At 45.3% G+C, this 25,850-nt stretch overlaps 1 protein-coding gene across 1 annotated transcript in view; it reads right to left on the bottom strand.

The window, feature by feature from the left end:
- LOC142784774 (glutamate receptor ionotropic, kainate 2-like) overlaps positions 1–25,850 on the bottom strand; it is a 117,987-nt gene that overhangs the window by 72,928 nt on the left and 19,209 nt on the right. The window contains exon 2 of the mRNA XM_075883273.1: positions 15,102–15,323. Within this exon, the coding sequence (XP_075739388.1) occupies positions 15,102–15,323 (222 nt within the window). The remainder of the gene's footprint in view (positions 1–15,101; positions 15,324–25,850) is intronic.

Consider the following 25,850-nt stretch of genomic DNA (forward strand, 5'->3'; position numbering starts at 1 on the left):
ACGGCTGGATGTTTCGCCCAACTATCCATCATTCACTCCGTGGATATGCTGCCATTTTCTTTGTTCTAGTAACACCTGCTGGAAGCTGCCCACGAGCACTCGCATAGTCTCATGTGTGCGTCCTTCACCAGGCTCTTTTGTCTCTTTCCGTAGACATAATAATGTTCGTAAACAGGGCTAGGCTACGGCGACATACTGAGCAGCTTGTGACGTCGTGCTACAAACACCTCAGAGTGTCGCCAAGCTGCAAAGCTAGATCCGAGTTCAGAGGCAGCTTTGAAGCTGCTGTGTCATGCAGTAGTCTTGTGATCATGGCGAGCATCAAGCTGGGCGGAGCATACGCGTCGAGGCTTCACTACTAATGCCTCAATCTGTCGACGGTGTCTACAGCTCTTTACAAAGATGGAATAGGTTTATATGAAGACCCACTTGAATCTCTAAAAAAAAAGCCGCAGAATCAAGCCGGTGCTCAGGAATCCCTTTAAAGGGGGAATTGCGTCGAGAAAAGGGGCGGTATTTTGTAAGCGTCCTGCCGGGGGTGGTATGAAACAGAGGGATGAAAGGTAGACACAGGACTAGTTGAGGGCATTCTGACGGTAAATGCTTGAGAATAGCCACAGAATGTGCATAGAACGGTCGAGCCCCGTTCTATCGCTATTGAACGGATAAAAAACAATTTCTTGGATTACGTGAATTCTAGTGAAACGTAAGTGCTTGAACGCAGATAATCAATTTAGTCCTGTTTTGAGCCTGGCTTACTCCAATCTCGTGCTATACATGTCGAGAAACCCCAAACGACTCACTAAATTGTGACGGCAACGTACACTAAGAACATTAACACAAATGAAATCTTAAGGTCATCTTGGTCTGTATTATCAAATTTTGAATGAAATTCCGGACAACAGTCATGTTGAGCTGTATAATTTGTATATGTCTTCAAGCGTTGAAAGCATTTTCCATTGTCTCGGCTCGCCTGTTGGCTGTTTGCTCTCTGGCGTCCTTTTGTTCTGTCTCTCTGACGTTCTGTATAGAACGCATACAAAACAGCCCCCAAGGAAGGTGGGGTTTTGCTGCACTGAGAAGTGTAAGCAAAAGAGCTCTTGCGTCATAGTCGACCTATAGGACCTGATAGTGTGATCTTGATTAAAGGGACACTAAAGTCTAATAGGAATTTATGTCAGAGTGAAAGCTCAGTGTATAACAGCATCTAAAACGACAATATTGCTACGATACAAGGGGACGCGTGGTAGAAGAGGAGAACGAGGTTGGCACGAGCGGTGATCTGCCAGATCCCTGGACTCTCGCCTCATACATCATCTCTTGCAAATAAAGGCATCTCATCGTAACAATATTGGTGGAAGGTGCGCGGCACAGTGGAGCGATCCCAGGCGAATGATCACGGACGCGCTACCTCAAGAACTACGCCGAAGCCGCCGAATGGCTGGTCTGATTATGATGATGATAATGATCCTTCATACTCTGGCGCGCACACACAAAGGGGGATCGGCCAAGAACCGGGCGGCAGAATCTTAACTAAAAGGCTTATGGTTTTTCAAACACAACGTTTTTGGGCTGAAAAAATATATAAAAAGAAAAGCCGAAAATCGAAAAAGGAGCATATCTGAGCAGGTAGCGATGCAGGCTATCAGTTGCGATTTGAGACAGAGGTAATGATGGGTCTAAAATGATATATATATATATATATATATATATATGTATATATATGAAATAGATTATCAGAGTTTCTTCCGGCTACCGTAATAAAAGTTATAAACTTCGAGAATAGTGCAGTATAGGAAACAAAACAATAAAATATTTATTTTTTCCTAACAGTTTCGGCTGGTGGACCAGCCTTCTTCGGAGGTTGTAAGTGAAATGATACAAGTTCCCGTAGCAGAGGGTCACCCTCACAGTTTAAAGACCCTCCAAAAAAAAAGAGACAAGCGGGCGAACGAGGTAGCAACCGACAACAAGAAGCAGAAGAAGGAGAGGAACTAGAAAGGAGCGACGGAGGGCCGCCGGAAACGAGCGGGTAATTCTGGCATTGGTAAGAGGCGCCGCCAGCGAAGGCGACCAAGAAAAACGGATAAATGTGGAACATGTTGTCGCTTACTCGCATCTCACACATGGATCGAGTTTAAGTTCACGTGGTTCGGCGGCTGGCCCGCGGCATCGGACCACACACACACACACACACACACACACAAGAAGCATACGACCCGCTCCAGCTTTCGGAAAATCATGGCCACGTTGGAAAGCTAATGTGCCTTCTCCCCCTCCCTCCACCTGCCCTCTCTTGCAGAAAAATGTACAACCAGTCATACTGAAAATAAATGAATGGGTATTCTTGTAAAGGATGAACAAACAAAAACGTAAACAAAAATATATAAAAGTAAATAATACTAAAAAAGTACTCAGAAATGAAAATAAAGTCTAATAGTACTAACACACGCCGTTTAGTTCACGTAGCATCGAATTCGTTTAGTTTCTTTATATTGACCAACTTACGTGTGCGACTTCACGTATGTATAAATAAATTAATTGAGTAATTCAATTTCTGTGTTTCACGAAACGTCGCGGAGACACGTCAGTCGCCCAGGGGTCTCGTTGATTCCGTGGGTAAGTGATCTGAATTTCTTTATAAAGTATGACTCCCGCTGTTCGCGCTCCCGTGTGTTCTGGAAGCCGGATTGTAGGAGTATGACACTTACGCGACGGAAGCTGAAAAATGTAAGCACATCCTCAAAGGGATTGACGACGACGCTTTTCAAATGCTCTTGGCGAAAAGCCCGACCACTGTTAACGACGTAATTAGCCTCTGCCAAAGCTACGATGAATTGCGGAAGCAGCGAGCTCTGACAAGACGTCCTCCAGCGCACGATTTGGCATCGCTGTCTAGTGTGATCAGTGGTCATGACCACGCGTCACTAATAGCCAAAATAAAAGCATTTGTCCGCGAAGAAGTTGCACGACAGCTTTCCTTGGTGCCTTTCACACCAGAAGCTACCACAACTTTACCATCGTCTTTACGTGACGTCATTCAAGGAGAGCTCACCGAGGCCTTGCCAGCTGCTCGCGAGCCTAATCTTGTGGCTGCTCCTCTCACCTACGCCGCGGCTGCAGCCATGCCAACTCGCAAGTCGCCTGCGCCTCCGTTCCAGCCTCGCGCGGGCTATCCCCAAGCTCCAGTTCACTGGACCAGCACTAACACCGCCAACCCGTGGCGCACCCTCGATAATCGCCCGATATGTTACGCTTGTCGATACCCCGAACACGTCGCAAGGTATTGCCGCCGCCGGATGCATATCACCAATGAAAACCGCCGTGAGCCTTTCTTCCCGCTTGACTCCAACGCGCGATATGGTTCCTCCACTCCAATGCCAGCCCGCTACCAGGACGACCACCGCCCTCGGCCGGGACGTCTCCGCTCGCCCTCTCCACGCCGCCGCTCGCCTTCTCCTATGCGTCGATGGCCCGCACCTAACGAGGAGGAAAACTAGACGACGCAGTTCCTGAGGCAAGAACTGCGCAAGTTTCGGTTTGCCCAAGTCCTCATTTGTCACCTACCAATGTTATTGATGTGTTCGTCGAAAATATCCCTACTTTCGCTCTTGTAGATACCGGTGCAGCTGTTTCGGTTATAGATGCTGGATTTTGTCGCTCAATTTGTAAGGTTACGACGCCTTTCTCCGGATTATCGCTTCGCACAGCCAGTGCTCAACCTGTTCAACCGACCGCAGTATGTGCAGCCCGCGTGACAATTCAGGACGTTCTGTATACGATAGAGTTCGTGGTTCTTTCATCATGCTCCCATAATATTATTTTGGGATGGGACTTTTTGTCGCGTCATAACGCCGTAATCGACTGTGCTAGGGCTGAGGTGGAATTTTGCTCACTGGATGACCAAGCGTCCGTCGACACTCAGTTTGCCGCTAAACTTGTCGTTAGCGATGACACCTACATCCCTCCATGCTCTTTTGCGTTCGTGCCAGTTTCATGCAGCGCCATATCCGACGGCACGGTCTTCTTCACACCATCTCCAATATTCGTCGCCCGAAGAGCCCTCCCCCTGCCTTTTGCTGCTCTCGATCTTGTAGAAGGTTCAACCACAATGCCAATTTATAATCATGAGTCGTCGTCTTTATCCCTACTTTGTCACGAGTGCCTTGGCCACGTCGAGACAATCAGTTCTTCCAGAATTATATCCGTCCCCGATGAGGTGCCTTCTACCTCCGTCTGTGAACTGGCTGTCGTCTCAGCGCCTGACTCAACGTCGGCAAACATATTTCAACCATTCATCGCTGCAGATTTGACATCTTCGCAGCGTTCACAACTCCTCACCATTCTTGAGAGCTACCGCCACTCTTTTGACGTTGAACAAACATCTCTCGGCCGTGCCTTAGCAGTAGAACACCACATCGACACTGGGTCCCACTCACCGCTGCGACAACGACCATATCGCGTGTCCGCTACAGAACGCCGCGTCATTGCTGACCAAGTAGACGACATGCTTCGCAGAGGCGTCATTCGACCTTCACAGAGCCCATGGGTGTCTTTGGTGGTTCTCGTCAAAAAGAAAGACGGTTCTATTCGTTTCTGTGTCAATTTCCGGTGATTGAACAAGATCACGCTGAAGGATGTCTATCCACTACCGCGCATTGACGATGCTTTGGACAATTTGCAGGGTGCCGAGTTCTTTTCCTCGTTAGACCTGCGGTCAAGCTACTGGCAGGTGCCTATGGCGGAGGCCGATCGCCCCAAAACCGCTTTTGTCACGCCAGACGGCTTATATGAATTCACCGTCATGCCCTTCGGACTGTGCAATGCACCTGCAACGTTCGAACGAATGATGGACAACATCCTGCGCGGCCTAAAATGGAAGATATGCTTGTGTTACCTCGATGATATCGTGGTCTTCGCCCCTAACTTTGACACACACTTACGTCGCCTTCAGCACGTCCTTACTTGCTTAACTAACGCCGGTTTGCAATTAAACCTAAAAAAATGTCGATTTGCCATGCGTCAACTGAACATTTTGGGCCACGTTGTTTCCAAGGAAGGCATCTTCCCGGATCCCGAGAAATTGCGAGCTGTTACGGCGTTTCCTAAACCTGCCACCATCAAAGAACTTCGAAGATTCATCGGCTTGTGTTCGTATTTCCGGCGATTCGTCCGAAACTTCGCGTCTATTATATCACCTCTCACGCAACTTCTCAGCAGCTGTAAAGACCTCTTATCGTGGTCCCCTGCCTGCGACGAGGCTTTCACCACCCTGCGACGGCTTCTTACGACGCCACCCATTCTACGCCATTTCGATCCTGAACTCCAACTGAAATCCACACCGACGCCAGTGGTGTAGGCCTGGTTGCTGTGCTCGCACAGCGTAAACCGGAACATCAAGAATACGTCGTGGCATACGCTAGTCGCACACTTACCAAGGCTGAGAGCAACTACAGCGTCACAGAAAAGGAGTGCTTGGCCATTGTGTGGGCCCTTGGAAAGCTTCGCCCATACCTATATGAACGTTCTTTTGACGTCGTTACCGACCACCACGCGCTGTGCTGGCTTTCGACATTAAAAGACCCATCTGGCCGCCTCGCTCGCTGGGCGTTGAAAATTCAAGATTACGACATACGCGTGGTTTATCGGTCAGGACGGAAGCATGCTGACGCCGACGCCCTTTCCCGTTCCCCCCTGTCCCAGAATGCCACAACTGACTCCGCTTGCGATTCCACATTGTCATCGCTTGACTTTGACACCATTGCTATCGAACAACGCAATGACCCGTGGACTGCGTCTCTCCTCAATCATCTCTCCGACACTCCTGAACTCCCAAAGACGCGAACGCTTCGGCGCCAAGTTCCACACTTCTCGATACGTGACACGCTTCTCTATCAACGTAACTACGCACCAGAGGGACGCAAGTGGCTGCTCGTCGTTCCACGAACCCTGAGGTCGCAGATTTGTTCCTCTTTTCACGCTGACCCACAATGTGGCCACGCAGGAGTCTTCAAGACCTACGAAAGGCTCAGACATCGCTACTACTGGCGTGGCATGTATACTTTCGTCCGCAACTTCGTCCGCTCTTGTGCCGAATGTCAGCGCCGAAAATCTCCACCACACGCCTCCGCCGGTGAACTGCAGCCTTTACCATGCCCTTCCCGACCCTTCGAACGGGTTGGAATAGATATTTATGGGCCACTTCTATTGACTCCGACTGGCAACAGGTGGATAATAGTTGCTATCGACCACCTAACGCGCTATGCTGAGACCGCCGCTCTTAAAACGGCTACAGCATAGGAGGTTGCCACTTTCCTACTGCGTCATTTTGTGTTGCGTCATGGAGGCCCTCAAGAACTCCTCAGTGACCGCGGCCGCGCCTTCTTGTCCGAGGTCATTGAAAAATTGCTCGCTGAGTGTGCTATTGTACATAGCACATGTACCGCTTACCACCCACAAACCAATGGGGCTACCGAGCGCTTTAATCGTACTCTCGGTGACATGCTATCTATGTATGTGACGCCTGACCACTCTAACTGGGACTTAGTTCTCCCATTCATTACATACGCCTATAATACGACAAAGCAAGCGACAATAGGCTTCTCCCCTTTTTACCTCCTCTACGGCCGTCCCTCCTCCCACACCATTGACACCATTTTGCCCTATCGACCAGACGCGTCCGAGTGCCTACCGATCTTGGACGCCGCCAGACACGCAGAAGAATGCCGCCAGTTAGCTCGTCGCTTTACCTGCGATGACCAAAACAGGCAAAAAGCAATTCATGATGCCCAGACCTCAACTCCCGTTTTTCTTCCGGGTTCTCTTGTATGGCTGTCAGTGCCGCATCGCACACCTGGGCTCTCTTCCAAACTTCTGCCAAAGTACGATGGGCCATATCGTATTGTCGAACAAACTTCGTCAGTAAACTACCTCATTGAGCCTCCTACCCCACAATCAGACTTGCGACGTCGCAACCGCGAGGTTGTACACGTCCAGAGGCTCAAGCAATACTACGGTTTAACGCCGCCTGCCCAGGACTAAGTCGCCAGGGTGGCTCCTTTTTTCTCCGTGGGGCCATTGTAAAGAAGAGGAAGTACTCCGGCGCAGAGGCAGCAGCATCGAGTGTGCAGCAGCGTCTCGAGTTCGGAAATCGCGGCTGGTGCATCGCCTTCCAAGCCTTCCAAGCATCAACCCTTCTGCCTAATAAATCTCCTTTATAATATATATATATATAGGCAGAATAAAATGGCAATCGCTTTGTTTCAATTATGTATTCAAATACCGCAGAGCAGACGACCCTGTGGCTATAACCAAATTTAATGCTGCCAAACGACAAACTTACAGCCACATTTAATTCTAATCCCGATTTTTCAAGTGGAGCTACCAGGTATCTTTTCCGCTGATGAGAATATCGGCGACAGAACAAAAAGAAGTGATCTATCGTTTCCATTTCTTCGTCAGCCTGACATAAGGGTGACGCCTTTAGACCAACTTTATGCAAATAATAATTCGGTTGCGGAATTCTGCATCGCAATCTTGTAAAAGTAACTTCCAAGTGCCCTGTTGCACACCACTGTCTATTCCAGCGGCATCATAGATGTGCAAAATCTCGATATTTATCCAATAAGTAGCAGTCGTATTCATGCAATCAGAGGTTTCTAAACCTTAATGCTGTCGCGTAAGCCGTATCAGGCCAAATCGGGATAAGGGGACCGCTAAAAAAAACTGTGGCTAGTGCATCCGCCATCTCATTGAGATATATGCCACGATGGCCTGGAACCCATAAGAGCTGCAGTTTTTTCAAGTTTGTCGGTATGAGTTGTCGAAACATGTGCATAAGTGTTAAGTTGGCTCCTGAAGAGAGACTGTAATTACGACTGCTTCCGATTCGCTGGAAGGAAGTTTACGTAGTGCCAGTAGAATAGCAAATAATTCTGCTATGAATATTGGTGTGCAATCTGGGAGTCTAACCGAAAAGGACCAGTCAAGGGAACGTGAGAAGATACCTGACCCAGCCTTTTCATTTGATACGGATGCATCAGTCGCAATTATGTTGTACATGTTCACGTGTGCCAAGTAATCCTGCAGCCGATCATTTAAATATTGAAATATCATTTGCTTTGCGTTAGAGGAATAAATATTTTCAAATTTTATCTTAAGATCTAAATTAACGTTTCTTGTTGAGAAAATATGTTTGATTTTGACGCTCAGTGGTTCTAGCAGCGGTTGAACGAACAAGATATCCGCTCGTGCCACCCTAGTTCTCCTCTTCTTCCACGCGTCCCCTCAGTATCGTAGCAATATTAATACAAGCCATCATTAACATCAACGAATGCGCCATAACGCCGATGAAGATGACAAATAAACAAACGCTCGTGTGTGGTTGCCACTCCACCATCTTAGTTCAATGACACTGTGTACTCCGTCTACAATCAGTAAATATATTTCTACCCTCTGCCTACTCTCACCTCGTGACTTTTCGGTGAACATGCGGGTTGAGAGTAAACTTCTACGGCCGCCACTTTTCGGTCATCACGGATCACCACGCCCTGTCCTGGTTGTACTCCCTCAAGGATCCTTCTGGATGCCTGGGTTGTTGGGCTTTAAAGCTACAGGAATATAGCTTTCACGTGATCTAGAAGTCTGACCAAATGCACCAGGATGCCGACTGTCTATCTCGCCATCCCGTCGATCGCCTTGACCTGTCAGCGCACGATTCTGTTGCTTGTGTCTTTGCCACTTCTGATTTCACGGACATACGTAAGGAACAACTCAGCGATGCCAATTTGCGGTCTATCATACGCCGTCTACCTTCTGACGCCTTCGATCCTTCCCTTCGCCTGTTCACGCTTCATGACGAAATTCTCTACCGGCGCAACACAAGCACCGAAGGCCCAGAACTTCTTCTGGTGGTTCCTACAACGCTCCGTTCCACTGTGCTCGAACAACTTCATGACGCACCAACTGCTGGACATCTCGGAGCAGCCCGCACGTATCACTGCGTACGGCGTCGATTCTTCTGGTCCGGCCATTACCACTCTGTGGGCCGATACGTTGCATCTTGTGAGTCTTTCCAGTGCCGCAAGCATCCTTCATTGGCACCACCAGGCCCACTTCAGCCTATCGACATTCCAACAGACCCGTTCAACCGCGTCGGCCTCGATCTTGTTGGACCATTTCCAACGTCTCCGAGTGAGATCAAGTGAGTAGTGGTGGCTACAGACTATGCGACACGCTTTGCTATCACGCGAGCGCCACCAACAAGCTGTGCCGCTGATGTAGCGGACTTTCTGCTTCAGGACGTTATTCTCCATCATGGAGCACCGCGTCAACTGCTGACCGACCGTGGTCGTTCATTTCTCTCCAAGGCCGTGGATGACACTCTTCGCTCATGTTTCACACGTCATAAACTCGCGATGGCCTACCAGCCGCAAGCAAATGGACTCCATGAGCGCCTTAACCGCACATTGGCGACAATGCTATTCATGTACATCTCCGCAGATCGTCGTGATTGGGATGTCACTTTGCCTTACGTGATGTTTGCCTACAACTCGTCACGACATGACACCGCTGGCTTTTTTCCCTTCTATCTCTTGTACGGCCGTCACCCCACTTTGCCTTTTGATACTCTTCTGCCGTCGCATACTGATACTCCTACAAATTACGCTCGCGATGCAACAACTCGGGCTCAAGTGGCCCGCCGGATTGCCCGGGATCGCCTTTCTGCCTCGCAGCTCTCTCAAAAGGATCACTGCGACAGCCGTTACAGGGCCTTCTCTTACTCCCCAGGATCATTGGTCTTGCTCTGGACTCCCTCCCGTCAAATTGGCCTGATCTCGAAGTTTCTCGCTCGCTACAACGGGCCTTACAAAGTGTTGCGCCAACTGACCGAGGTCACCTATGAGATCGCCCCCTTGGACATTCTATCGTCTTCTTCTCTGCCGTCCACTGATATTGTACACGTCTCCCGCCTAAGCCGTACTTCTCTGCGCAGGATCGCACTAATTCTTAAGCGCCGAGATGGTGCTTTCACTGGCGGCGGCTATATGATACAAGTCATCATTAACATCAACGAATGCACCATAAAGGCGATGAAGATGACGATTAAACAAAAGCTCGTGCGTACTTGCCACTCCGCCATCTTGGTTCAAGGGCACTGTGTACTCCTTCTACAGTCGGTAAATAAATTTCTACCCTCTGCCTACTCTCCCCCCGTGACAATATTATCAACAACAGTGCCCTACTCTACGAGAAATTACGTAAATGTCCAAGAACGAAACCACCAGCGCTGCAGTAGGACATTTTGCCCCGCCGCGGTGGTCTAGTGGCTAAGGTACTCGGCTGCCGACCCGCAGGTCGCGGGTTCGATTCCAGGCTGCGGCGGCTGCATTTCCGATGGAGGCGGAAATGTTGTAGGCCCGTGTACTCTGATTTGGGTGCACGTTAAAGAACCCCAGGTGGTCAAAATTTCCGAAGCCCTCCACTACGGCGTCTCTCGTAATCAAATGGTGGTTTTGGGACGTTAATCCCTACAAATCAATCAAGCAGTAGGACAATTTCAAAATGATCCCGATGACATCAGATGGACTGCCTAAAATTAATCACTAGTAATCGATTGAACTGCCCTAAATAAAGAACATTCCGTACATCAAGAGACGCAATAACATGCTGCAGATTCGTTTCTGTTTGAATCATGAAAAAACAGAACTGCCGGACGTTACTATGGGAAACGGTGCGAATGGTTCGAAAATTCAATTTTCGCATGGTTACATGGGACAGGTGATGCCATCTAGCGGGGCGTAGATTTTTTTTATTTATGGATACTACAGGCCCTACTCGGGCCCATGCAGGAGTGAAAACAAAAAAGTACATTGACAGAAATCCGACATACAACTTGACAATTCATCAGTGTTGCTTGACGTAAATTGAAAACGTACAGCACACATAAGGGGAGGCGTAAATATGCTTACACAATCGCGTGTAAGCATACGATGCGGTATGCATACGGTAAAAGAGCACAATGATAATGTCTTCCAATTTTGAAACGACACTTTACCTAAAGCTTATATTAAAAAAGCTGAGAAAACACCTCTGATGACACAGAGTTCATCGTCTCTTCAGGTAACATATTCCAATAAGAAATTGTTCAAGAAAACAAAGAAAACTTATGCAAATCAATGTGGCTAACCAGCTAACCGTGATGAATTCTCGCTGATCGTTTGAAAGGTTTCCGCCACATATTGAATTGACCGTAGTAAAGCTGATAGAGGAATTTTAATCTAGATATGACCCGACGTTGCTCCGGTGTTTGAAGATTTGCCCTGTTACGTAAAGTGGTTACACTCGAGTGACTCGAATAAACAGAATAAATGAAGCGAAAAGCTAAAATTTGAACTCTTTCAATTTTACTTATTAAGTATTGTTGGTAAGGGCTCCGAATGACATCTGCATACTCCAATTTAGGTCGTACTAGTGCCTTAGAAGCGTTTAAGTTCACAGCAGGAAGAGTACTGCGCAACTCTGTTTTCAAAAACTTTGTGAACCATGTCTCAATTGAGTGCAAAGCATTGTTTAACTTAATTTCGTCATCTCGGGTTTCAGTAGCTCTGTATATCACACAGTCGTCCGCAAATAATTTACTATGAATAGGGGTTCAACAGTAAGATAAATATCATTTATATACACTAAAAAAGTAGAAAGCTCTGTACAGAGCCCCGCCTTGCGGTACTTCAGATCACACATCCAACTCTTCAGAGATACACTCGTTAGTGGCAACACACTGTGTTCTATTTCTTAAGTAACATATTATCCATGCGACTACATTGCGTTCAACGCCAATTGAGAGAAGTTTTGTAGTCAGATCGGGATGGGGGACTACATCGAACGCCTTTGACAAATTTAGAAATATGACGTCGGTTTGACCATTAGTATTGTACTAATTAAGTCATCAGTTGTTTCAGATAGTTGGGTAACAGTTGACAAACCAGATCTAATATATGCTGTTTGGAATGAAGAAAATTGCTATATTTGAGGTAAGTAATGATGGCCTTACAGATAATATGCTCGAAAAGTTTACAAGTACTCGTTAAGAAAACTGGTCTGTAGTTGCTAATTTCTAGAGAAGAGCCAGATTCATTCAGGGGAATAATTTTTGCCGAGCGCCAATAATCAGGAATAGTCGAAGCGCGTAGGGACGTAACGTAACTTTGATGCAGATATTTAGTTGAAACAAAAGATATTTAGTTGAAACAAAAGCATTTGCAGTCTCTAAGCCAAAGGCGGGAAATTTATCAATGGCCTTTGTTGCAGCTGTGGTTCCCGCTGCTTTCAGTATGCTGCTACTAGCGCACTAAAGACGAGCAACGTTGTGCATGGCAACAGTGACGTGAGATGGTCCGGTCGGTCCGCTTCTTGAGGCAGGTAATTTGAAGTGTGCTAACCCGAGGTGGAACACTAAAACGTGATGTTATTTCAAAATAGGCCCTTCCTTGGCACGAAAGTAACACTACGAAGTTTCTAGACCACCATTTCAACAATCAACGTCGACTTAATAGTTGCATTTAGTGTCCATCTATGCTTAAGCTCTCCGAAAGAGTGGATGGTTATATAAAATACACATGCGTAAATCGATTCGACTGGTTAGCACCTTCCATTTCATTGGTGTGGAAAATTACTTGCGTACACCGTAGGAATATTTCTATTTGTGGAGCTGCTTTCTCGATCCTGAAGCGACGCCTCACGTCAGAGAAATTTTTCCCCATTTTGATTTTAAAGCCCCTACTTACGATCCTAGCACCTTCACCACTTGTGAGACGACGTAAGGTATGACAAAACGATTGTTGTAAATACAGCACAGACGCGTGAACCAAACACCGAACATATTGCTAGGGAACACGAAGGCGAATATTACAAATAATAGTATGCCCAAGGGAAGATGAAGAACTACACTGTAAACGCTTATGTTTGTAGTCATAATAAATACACGAAAAACTTTATGCGGTAATATAGAGAGCACGTTATATATGCAGTCAGATATACCCCTATTTTTGTCCTGAGACTATATTAGAGGACCTCTAAACCGCCTTTTGAGAAAATAATAAACCAGCTTCGTATTATCTCCCGCAGTTTCCCTTTTTCGAGGCAGAGTTCGTGACCTTTGCAGTTTGATCACGTGACGTCAGGGCGAAATAAGCTCTCAATTGTTTATAATAGGTGATACATCTGCTGTGAATTGTTTCATACAAGGATTTACGAAGCACTGACATGGTCGTTCTTTTTTGTACTGTATGACTATAACGCGTGATGAACTGATTTCACTTCGTGTTCTGCGTTTACGACAGCACAAGCACAGGCAGCAGCGTGTGGCCGAGAGGCGCGAAATCATAACCGGCTAAACACTTAGTGCCAACATTGCGCGTGTTTTATAAGAAATTAGTGGCGAAGGGAGATAGCGCTTGTGGGAAAGGGAGTCAAGGCGAGAAAGACACTACTGTTTCGCCTTTGAAGTTGCGACGGTTAACGAGCCCCTGAATCATGCCCTATAAATATAGTTTAAAGTTTTAAAAAATAAAGAAAATTCCTTGACAATGCAATGTCAATATACACCGCTTAAAATATTACGTTATTTTACGAACGTATATAATGTTGAAATAAAAATAAAGTCGAACATTTGTTTACTTTCATTGATGCTGCATCACCCTATGTCCCATGGCACCCAACTGCACTTAAATTTCTCGCAATTTTTTCTGATTGAGTTGGGTTAACTTTGCTCATCATTCCAAAAAAATAATATTTTCCTGCAACACTGCTATTGACGCCAACTGAAAAAATTAAAAACAATACTAATTGTGCGTCACGGAGTTCATAGTGTTCTATGCGAGTAGGCAGAGACGTCAAACTCACAGTGTTTCTTCCTAATTAATTTCAGAAGGACAAGTGAAGTGATTTTCGCGTCAGGCCTTCTGTTTACGCACTAAAACCGTGAACAAAGTTCTAAAAATTTAGGTTTTTATTAACAACCGTTATGACATTTATTTCGAGCACAGCCAGGAAGCTTGTTAAAATGCGTATCTGTGCAAAACTTTTATGTAAATTGCACTAAAATGTTCTTGCACCTCGCAGATTTTTGTAGACAATACACACGTATCTTTTGTCAAATTTTTACCTACAAATACCCAACACCACACAACAAATTGGACAAATAACAGGCCGTAGCTCTGAGATTATTACAAACAAATACTTACACCCGTCGGGCGATCCTACGCCTATGTTATCCTCATCTATACCCGACGGACGCGTGTAAAGCGTGCGGGAAAAGGGCCACACTGCAGCACATGCTTTGGGAGTGGGCTGTAAAAGTTAACGGCACTGCTGCCGCTCACTTCACGACGCATGTCAGGCAGGGACGAACACCGAGGCCAATCGCTGCTGCCACCACCGCGCGAGGGCAGGGGCCGGCCTCCGCCGCAGCTGCGGTCACTGTTGCCGATCGGCGGCGTCAGCTGCGATGGGAGGCGGCCCTCACAAGCGACGAGCTGGCCGACCAGCTTTGGCCCGTCCGGCGAGCTGAAGATGCCACCCGGGTGCAAGGACTTCGAGCGGTCACCTGAGGTACTGCCATCATAATCATCGGAGAGTGGGAAGGGACAGGGGTTTATCCCCTCTTTCCCACTTCGCCCGGTAAAACTGCCGGACTTTGAATAAAGTCTATTCATTCATTCAACTACAAGCAAGAGTTGTGCCAGTTATAGCACCACAATAACTTGTATTTCCAAATGGTAAGTCTTACAACGCTCCTTGCATGGGACATACCAAAACAGTTAAGAGTGTGCATAAATGGACGAAGACAATCGATGAATGACGTGCTGTGCAGATATTAACGTGCAGACATGAAATGTGCGTACAAAAGTATTGTTTATTCTATCTTAATGAAACGTATCTGCACATAGACAACGTATATGCGAATGCTTTGACTTCATTCATCGCTCTTGGTTCATTCGACACGCCTCTTATGAAATATAAACATGAAATGTATGGTAAAACTAGTGGCAGGCTATTTAACCTATTATTGCGGTAATTTTAGTGATGCTACGGGCATTCACCTTTCTTTGCCGATTGAAAGGTGTCTTCCGTATCGAGTCTCTCAATTGCCTGGCTGAGGTGTGGTGCTCTGCTAGAAGAGTCAGCCAACTCGTGGGTGCCTCTGTTACCAGTCATTGACGTTGGCTTCTCTCCGTCGTCGCTGGCGTTCAGGTTGACTCGGTCGAGCATTTGCCACAGGAGCTTCTCTTCTTCAGATGAGCCGGCATGGTCGTACACGACTCCTGTGCACAAAACAACCATAATAATTGTTGGGGCTTTACAATCAAAGATCACATTGTCATTATCAGGAACGCCGTAGCGAAGAAATTCTATGAATTTTGTCCATCTTGAATGCTTTACCATGCACATATATTGAAGTACAAAGACCTCTACCACTCCGCTCTCATCTGAACATGGTCGCGATTGCTGGCGTTTCATCTCGCAACCTTTGCGTCAGCACTCGAACACCATCACCACAAGACCACCGAGGTGGATATAAACCAAATACCACTGAACTTCTTTTGACCAGAAAAAAGAAGGAAGGAGGCCGCAAGTAACAAATGATGAACATAATTTGCTTGGAATAAAAGCTCGACTGCGTAAGCTGCCTAATAAAGTAGGCGATCGCATCTTATATAATAACAGCGCAATGCAAAACTCAAAAAAAGAAAACAATTTTGGGTTGTTGCTGTTGCATTATGTATTATCCAGGGCCCTATTCATTTTAATGTAAGCAGAAAAGTTAATGCAATGAAAAATTGCTAGTTGATTTTTACAATGTATAGACATAAATGAAGGACAGATTTTTGTCTTATTTGAGGTGTCAGGCTAAATGTGTTACGCACAATAAATACCATTTTCTGTGTCTCCTGGAGCTTTTTTTAGTAATGAAAACGTGAAGGACTCATAAGAACGCTTGCATAAATTTGCAATAGTTTAGCTATTGCTTTGCGAAAGTTGTAGACTCCTCTCTGCTTACAGATGAACTACCTATTCTTCAACACAATTTAAACTTTCAGTTATTGCTTTGCGAGCTAGTTTCATGCTTCCCGGTGACTTTGTACTATATGTCTTTTCTGGTTTTGTTGTATAAACGCCTGAATGGAAGCAAATATGCCGTATGTGTATGTGTCGATATTGTGGTAATTCACTTAACGACCTCGGAGAAGCTGTTAATTGTATTAGATTAACGACCGTCATGCATTTCACTGCGTTGAACAAAGGTCGATGCAGGTCACGCTGATTTCTCGTGAATGTCCTGATGTAGTGAATAAAGCAAATGCGTCAACAGGGGGTTGTGTGCTCGTTCCGTCGTTTCGACAAGTGGGCTTGTGTTTCTCAATATTCTTCAATCCTTGAAGAAAACTTGGCAACTTGACCAAACGTCTACACGAACACACCAACCCTTTTTACGGATTTTTCAACTATCAAGCTACATTTAAGTGAGTAGCGTGGCAGACTACATAAATAGCTACTGGTATTGCTCGCACTCGCATAGAAATTCAATCAAGAAGCTTAAGGGCGTTACGGCTACAACGCCCCAACCATACTTGACAAAGCAAAGAACAACGTATCTTTCAGATTTTTGGCGCCAAATGAGAATATGAATGTATTTAAAATAGACGACACATAAATTAACATACCAGAAATTCGTATCCCATTGGTGCAGATATAGCAAAATATCCATTGCAAGACACTGTTGTTTACGCCTCAAAATAAAGCGATGCAAAATCAAGAGCAAATGACACCTTAACAACTGTAACGTCAACTCTTTTACTGAAAAAGTACGTTTGACTACCAAAATACGAAGCTCCGAGTCAAAATGTTAGAGGTGACTAAAGAGAACACGTTATGGCTGCTTTTTTCTTGTCTCAAAAGGTCGAATTATGGAAATATTTTCAATAAAAGCATACACAAGAATATGTTATTTCAATGAGATTTTCATCAATGCAGACGTTTAGAGATTATGGCGTGTTCGAACATTATATACCGTTCTTTTTTGGTGCCATAAGGTTTCCTTTTTGTTTATGCGTGCAAGAAGCTCAAATCAAAGGCCAATAATGGTTATGTTAACGCGCTTTCTACGATAGTGTTTTAGTAGGCTTTATGTATGTGTTTCTTCTATGGCTTGCTAAGGGCAATAGTTTTTTGCCTAATTTACGCTTTTTTTTACCCACTGTACAGTTTACTCTGTGTACGCGATCACGTGGCCAGACTTTTCGAAATATGTTTCGTCCCTACTGCGATGCCGACATTGGCCAAGCAGTGGTAGAATGACCCCACATACGGGTCCACATTTTGCCCCGATCGAAATTTATACCAAAACTACCATCTAGTGGAAGAATAAACAGGATCGCCGCAAAAATATTGAAGATAGACTTCCCCAGGCAGTGAACCGGCAAATGTAGTGACAATTCACTCTTTCGACGTGCCAATGTAAGGCTTTCTCTGTCGCCTTGAATGTTTACATTTCACACTCTGTGCCTCAGAGAGGATCGAGGCGTGGGTAGTATATCCGTTTGTTTGCCTGTTCCTCAGTTATCATTCAGCACTTGAAACATGGAGTAAATAAAGGACGCCTGACGGCTGCCCAGTCTTCGCTTTAGCTTTCGGACTCTCAGCCTATCGGCAACAGATGCTTCAGACAGCTTGCTAGAGCAAATACGCCGCCCCGTCTCAACTCGTTCTAGGAAAGCCTACGGGGTAATGTTGAATCATCGCAGTCATCATCGTGCCTCACGTGCTTCGCTTTGAAGGAGTTTAAAAAAAAGTGAACCCATCGGCTTGGATTTTGGATTGAAATTCGTTTGTTATGGCTTGCGCGTTATGATTTACAATACGGTACTTTATTCAGTTTTTTTTCTTTTCAGTGTATCACTGAGGAAGCGTTCGATAAATTTCGAACACACTTCCTTTAAAATACAGCATATCGCTACCAGCTGCCTACACGTATACTAGAAAGCATACAGTCCAATGTGCATGCTTGTGTTTTAACATCACAGTTTTTTATGAAAGCACCATGAGTCGAAAAAATGGCAGCATATCCACGGAGTGAATGATGGAGAGTGGGGCGAAGCATTCGTCCGTCCATGCGTCCGTCTGTGTGACCGTCCATGCGTCTGTTTGTGCGCCCGTCCCTGCGTTCTTTCGTGCATCCGCCCCTGCTTCCGTTCATGCGTCCATCCATGCATCCGTTTGTGTGTCCGTTCGTTCATCTATTCAACACTCCAAGTCCCACCATCTCGCATCTTTTTATCATATATTCCCCATATAGAAGCACCGCCATCCAGCGGACATTCCAAGGACTAAACTAGAGGTGGCACACGCACACTTTCTTACGGCCTGCGCTTTGGGTCCACTTCCCACCTTTAACCACCTCGAGTTAATGGTATATTCTAGTTCACTGTATTCCTGGCACTGCGACCAAACGCTCACTAAACCTTTCGAAAACCAAGGAGGTTACGCCCAGCGAGTATAACGTAGCAACCTTTCCCTGTCAGATAGGGCTCAATTTACATGCCAATGGCTGCTAATGAGAAATGAGAGACAGGAGAATTCGGCTTTTACTTTCTTACGGCTTGCGCTTCGTATCTACTTCTCATTTTTAACCACCTTGAGTTCATTCATGGTATATACAAGTTCATTGTATTCATGGCACTGCGGCTCAACGCTCGCTAAACCTTTCTAAAGCTAAGGAGGTTACACCCAGCGAGTATAATGTAGCATCCCTTTCTTGCCCGACAGTGCTCAATGTACATGCCAATGGCTGCTAACAGGGATCGCAGCGTGCGCGTTCACTAAAAGCCGAATGCTCATGTCTCTCATTCCCCATTAGCAGCCATTGGCATGTACATTGAGCACTATTTTTTATTGTTAAACAACGCACAGAAGAAATCTCTCACTGGCACCACCGTAGAGGTCAAGTGTTATACCTATTTCGGGTATGTGCCACTGGTGGTTACATACGAGGGACGCCCAAGCCACGCCATAAGGAGCTTCGCCCCTAAAAACTGAGGTGCGCAGATTGATTATTAGAATATATAGTTGGTCAACGTTGGTCATATCTTATTCGAAGCATGTCTTTCTTTGTTTTAGCTTTAGGCAATAAACGCGGCATGGCTGATTTTGTTGCTCTCTAGGCGAATAAAGGAGTATTTTTTACTGTTTTTCTCTTTACAAGAAGCAATCATCGAATAAAATTAGCTTAAAGAAAGTGTTAACTAGAGCCCTTAAAATAACATGGCTGTGTAAGTATTTAGAGATTCGTTCGTTTTCTGCAAGGATAGCCTATGCAGTATTTAGCACTTTGAACAGAAAAATCAATATTGGAGATCGTCGCTGAAGTATTCGTCGACGAAACAATCAAGTTTCGCATTCAAACCACAGAAAGCAGTGCAAAAAAAAACACCAGGATGCTTCTATAAGTCCAACAAAAATCTTTCTCTTCCTCCATTCGTTGGAATTTTGTCAGTATTATTCTTCCTGCCTGAAGCTTGTGATATCGTTCTTTTATAAAACTTTCTAGTTTTATTCGACATTGCTCTACAATTCGTATCTATTACGTGACTATCTATCCTTTGAATGTGGCTCTTGACATGTACTAATTAGCCTGCTTCTTCCGCCGAACTTTTTTTTACAATTAACGAAACAGACAGGGACAGGTGCCCGTCCGAGTCTCTTTCGTCAGTTTTCAAGAATGTTTGCTGCAAATAGTTGATCATTGGGTACCGACTAGCTCAAACCCTCACTTTGTTATTAGACACTACAGAAAAAGTGTCCAAGCACCTAAAACCAACATCATTCTTTGCATCATTTCGCTCTACTGACATTATGGCATGCTAAACGTTTAGGTGTTAGCGAAAAATTGAACGCAAATCTTCCCGTTGGCTAATATTTTAGGACTAGTCAATACAGTGAAGACAAATAGATAATAGTCAAAAGAAATATTAAAAAGTAGCCAAGCTAATTCCTTTCATTGGGTGAAGATGTGATTCCGCCACCAATACCAGTGGCAGTGTAGTCGTGAAATATGCCCCAATAAAATATTTTGTAGCAATATTCCCCATAGTAAATAGAGCTCGGCTGCTTACCGGAACGTCGCGTGTTCTACTTTGGCCGCAAGGGTCACATTTTGAAGGAGGTGAAATGGTAGCGGCCCGCGTACTCTGCGGTGTAGTGCACGTTGGAGAACACCAGATGGTCAAAATTTCCATATCTCTCCACTACGGCATCCTTCATAATGATATCAAGGTTCTGGGAGGTTATTATACTACATATTGTTATGCATGCCTTGGAAGAAAACGAAGATGGGTGAACATGCGGGCTGCCCCAAAGTATCCTTAAAACACGCACTCATGACCGAAATAGTTGCCACTGTATCCACCAAAGCCATCACAGGCACACCGTCAACAAAAACACGTACTTTGTTCTTGAGCATCAACACAGGAGGTATTTATGATATTAGCACGTCTCCGGCGACCTCACCTGCATCGGCCGCGCTTGCTAGTTTTCCTGTGGCAAAGGAGACGTGTTGTGACGCCGTGGTGAAGGAGAACGGAGAACACGAGGCGGTGGAGGCGTCAAGCTCCTGTCAGATGTAGGGGAGTGGTTCAGGAAGTGGCGTGTCCAGTAGTCGTCGCGAGGCAGCAGGTGTGTTGCCTGATGGTCGTCGTACGGTCGATCAGACGATCGTGTGAAGTGTAGTGGTGGGCCATAGTACGTTGCTCTCGGGTCATTGCAAATTCGTTCGGAAGGCCGTGCAAAGTGTGGTGGGTAGCCATACTGCGGGGCTACACGTCGACGGTTGCAAAATCGCGAAATATATCCTGGTACACCACAGGAGTAGCAAACTGTGAGAGGTCGAAACTCTCTTTGTTCGTCGATGAATCAAACATCGTCTTCCCTGGCGTAGTGGGTCGGTTCGTTCCGTTTATCATAGGGATAGACCAGGCGTCACGAAAAAGGCGGACACTGGGGGCGTCGGTCATGGCGAGGAGCTGGCAAGCGTGGTGCTCTCCTTGGCTGTAGGGGTGCGCTGTACTCAACAGCTGCTGCACTAACCATCGATTGCAAAGGGGTCGTAGAAGGTGGCGGCGAAGTCGCAGCCTCACGTGGCACATATACCGAATGTTGGTCGTTTACAGAATGATGATCAACTGCTGAATGCGTCTGTTCTCTATAGCGAAAAAGTTCTTCGCGAACAATCTCTCGAATCGTCGAGGACAGGTCTCGGCAGGTGCTCGTGTCGATGCTGGCAATCGTTGTAACATTTGTGAGCCGGCCGAACTTTGGAGCAATTCTGCGCATTTTCAGCTGTTCGAAAGTTCGGCAATGCCGAATCACGTTGGACACCGAGCTCAGGTGCTCTTTTCCGATGAGAAAATTATATACATCTTCGGCTATGCCTTTCAGCAAATGCCCTACTTTGTCGTCTTCTGACATCTGATCATTGACCACCTTGCAGAGCTTCAGCGCATCCTCTATATACGTGGTACATGTCTCACCTGAAGCTGCGCGCGTTGAGACAATGTCTGCTCTGCCCGCTTCCTTTTGACGCTTGAGTCGCCGAAACACGCTTTCAGCTCTGCAACAAAAACGTCCCACGTCGTCAGTGTGTCCTCGTGGTTTTCGTACCACACGAGCGCAGTATCGATAAGGCAAAAGACCACATTGCTGAGCTGGGCGGCGGCATCCCAGTCGTTGGACTTGCTGACTCGCTTGTAGTGGACGAGCCACGCGTCGACATCCTCTCCCGATTTTCCTCCAAAGGTTGGCGGGACTCGGTAGTAGGGCACGGAACCCATTGGAGTAGGCGTTGGAGCGTTAGATGGCTGATCTTGGGCCATTACCATCGGCGCAGGCGGGAGTCCGGCAAGGCGGCGGCTGCGGCGTAGTCCAGGTAGTGAAGCTCCCGTCAGTGGGCTTGTCTTACCCAGCACCTCCACCAATCTGTTGCGCACAAGGAGGACCAGGACGTATACGGCTTAAGGGGGCCGTTTATTTTGGTCGCGAAGAGAAGCGCCGGAGCGGCCAACAGGTTGACGATCGCAGCGTCGTCGTCTTCTTTGATGATGATGATGATGTACCTTCATCATTGCTGGCACTCGCCCACAAAGGGGGATCGGCCAAGAACCGGGCGGCAGGATCATCAAGTGTGTTCAGTCAGGCATTCAGGTAGTCTCGTAGTTGTAAATATTAACAATAGGCTAACAGGGTAATCTCTTTGTTGCCCTTATGTACTCGCAGACAGCAGAGAAAACCTCCCTGTGGCTATAACCTAATGTAATCCCTCCGAAGGATAAAATTAGTTCCACGTTTATTTTGAAACCTAGCTTCTCAATTGGTTCGACCAGGTATCTTTTTCTTTGATAAGCATAACGTTTACAGTATAAAAAGAAATGATCTATTGATTCCGATTCCTTGCAAAAGAGACACAACGGAGATGCTGTTAGTCCAGCTTTATGTAGGTAGTAATTCAGATGCGGAATCCTGCATCGTAACCTGGTGATTGTAGTTTCTAACTGCCGAGATACACACCACTGTTTGTTCCAGCAATATCTTAGATGTACGAAGTCTCTGACTTTATCCAATGATAATTTTTCTATTTCTTTGTGCAAACAAGCCTTTCTATATCTTAGTGCTGTTACGTAGGCGAAATCAGGTAAAATAGGTAAGATTGGTCCGCTTAAAGATGCTTTGGCTAACGAGTCTGCCATCTCATTTGGATAAATTACGCAGTGGCCGGGTATCCATAGCAAGTGAAAATTTCTCAGGTTTTCTGGTAATAAACTGCTAATCATACTCATTAATGTCAAATTTTTTGCTGTAGATAGTGCAGTGCATACTGAAAGAGAATCGGTAAGTATGACCGCTTCTGATTCGCTTGCAGGAAGTTTACGAAGCGCTAGAATTATAGCAAATAATTCAGCGATGAATATAGGCGTGTAATCTGGTAATCGAATTGAGAAAGACCAGTCGAGAGAGGTACAGAAGATGCCTATTCCAGCCTTTTCGTTCAATACGGATGCATCCGTCGCAATAATGTTGTTTATGGACAGATGAGTCAAGTAATCTTTTAACCGAATATTTAAATATTGAAGGGGCAGTTGTTTTGCATTAGCGGGGAAAATATCATCAAATTTAATTTCAAGTTTTAAATTAGGTGTCTTCGTTATGCAAATCTGATAAATATTTACATTGAGAGGCTCTAGCAACGCTTGGACGAACCTAATCTGAGGGGAGTGTAGTCTAGACCATTGTGTTCCAAAGAATGCGGTTGGTTCTTGAATAAAAACGTATGAAGCTTGTCGCAGAGGCGAATTGTATATTTTTAAGAAAGTTTGGACTGTAAGAATTCTAAACCGAGTTAACAAAGGTGGAAGGCGCGCTTCCACATACAAAACATTATTTGCCACAAATTTTGGGAGTCCAAGACACAAGCGCAAAGCTTCTCTTTCTAATAATATTAATTGTCTCATCTTGTAAGCCGCGCTGCCTGAAAATAATACACACCCGAATTCCATAATAGACCGTACATACATCTTGTAAATCATTATCAATGAACTCCTACGCAATCCTATTTTTCTGTTTCCCAATTTGCGTAACCACCCCAAGGCACGTGACGCTTTACAGACAACCTCGTCTATATGGCTTTTCCAATTTAGCGTCCTATTATATACGATGCCTAGGTATTTCAGGAAATCGACCTGGGGAATGAGCTCGGTACGATACATCAGGGAAATGTTGACACGATCCTTAAAAGAGAATGGCAGAAGCGCGCTTTTTTTGACGTTCAATGACATATGGATATTGTCAAGCCAACCTTCTAGCATGTTCATGTAATTCTGTAATGCCTGATACAATGAGTGAAGATCACTGTTTGTTGCAATGAAAGCAATATCATCTGCATATACGTAAATTTGGATTTCCTGATGAGTTGGAATGGAACTTAGTAATACGTTGAATAACACCGGGGATAATACTGAGCCCTGAGGTACACCTCTTGTCTGCTTATATTTTTTAGAAGAGCATCCATCCAAGAAGCAATAAAATTCTCTGTCTTTCATAAACTCTGTTCTCCATGCTGTTATATATTTTGGAAAGCGATGGTTTTGCATCTGCTGGATTAGGATAGGATATTCCACTTTGTCGTACGCTTTAGCTAAGTCTAGAGTGACTAGTGCACAGTATTCGCGGCGATGCCGAGCCAGCTGTATGCGACTTTCCAAATCCACATGTGCACACCAAATGGAGTATCTCGATTTAAAGCCGATTTGTCTGGGGTTTAGTATTGTATGTTCATTGATGTAGTTTATTATACGGGTATTTAAGACTCTCTCTACAAGCTTGACCAGGTTAGATGTCAATGAAATAGGCCTTATGTTATCCAGAGTAAACTCCATTCCCTGTTTCTTAAGTATCGGAATTATTTTGGAAAGCTTTCAATCGGCCGGAATCCAAGAATTTTTCAGTGAGTAATTAACTATATTACGGATTTCATGTGGCGATATTTTGTATAACACTTTAATCACTGTAGAGGTCACCCCATCAGGTCCGGGAGCAGCGGGCGGTAAGCTCTTCATCACATCCGCCAGTTCAGCTAAAGATACCTCCTGGAAATCACAATCCACCCTTAATTTCTCCATGGACTTTGGCATAATTGTCGTAAACCTAGTTTGCAAGCCTTTAGCAATATTTTCCAAGAATTCAGAGAGTTCGCAAGGAGACATAATGGTGGAATGACTGCTTTCTGTCTGTGGAATCATTTTCCTCGCACGTAAAAACCTGAAAAGCATTTTCTTATTTTTAGACTTAGACAGATAATTAAATTTATTCCTATCATAGTCTTCTTTTGCTTTGCGCACTAGACGCTTAAAATTGGCGGCCATGAATTTATAATCACTCCAATTTTGGGGGCATTGGTTATTTACAGCTTTTTCCAAGCTGCTTTTTGCTTTCTATACCCCCTGACACATTCTAGATTCCACCACGGGCTAAAAGATCCCGCTGTGTTCGAGTTTACAGTAAACATTGAATTTTTTAGTGCTCGTTTCAACATCGCAGATAGACTCATAGCCCTAAGGTCTTCCTGCATTTCCTGCAAAAGCTAACGTAGATTTTAAGTCTTTTTGTAATTCAGCATAATTTACGAATGAGCCAACTTTCCCTGCCAAACTAAACCTCGGGAACTTAATTTCAAACGTAATGAGAAGGTGGTCGCTGTTTGTAACCCAATCTAATATATTCCACGAGGATATGCTTAAAGTGGGGCTGGAAAATTTAAATCAATAGTCGATTTAGAGTTACCTCTTAGAAATGTAGCAACGTGTGAGTTCAAGCAGGAAAAGTTATTATCCAGCGTCCATTCCCACAAACGTCTTCCGCATACATCAGATTTGAAGCCCCAAGACACATGGTGAGAATTGAAATCACCACACAGTACTATTTCTTTTCTGCATGAAGCTACCATAATATCGAGGCATCTCGTGTCTTGAACTCCTGCAGGAAAGTATACGTTTGCAAAAGAGAAAGGCGAGCAGTCTGGTAGTGTTATGTCTAACACCAGAATTTCGTAATTCTTATCTATATACTGATACGATATCTTGGCTCTGTGACTAAATTTAGCTGATATTAAGAAAGCCAGACCGCCGCCTCTACTCGGCCGATCCAGCCGTATTAATCGATAATTTTTCATGTAAAACTTTTCACCGTTACCAAGCCAGGTTTCTTGAATAGCAATTAGGTCGGGAGAAATTTGCGAAGAAATATAT

Source organism: Rhipicephalus microplus, unplaced genomic scaffold (assembly GCF_043290135.1).
Source record: "Rhipicephalus microplus isolate Deutch F79 unplaced genomic scaffold, USDA_Rmic scaffold_15, whole genome shotgun sequence".
Classification (NCBI taxonomy): Eukaryota; Metazoa; Arthropoda; class Arachnida; order Ixodida; family Ixodidae; genus Rhipicephalus; species Rhipicephalus microplus.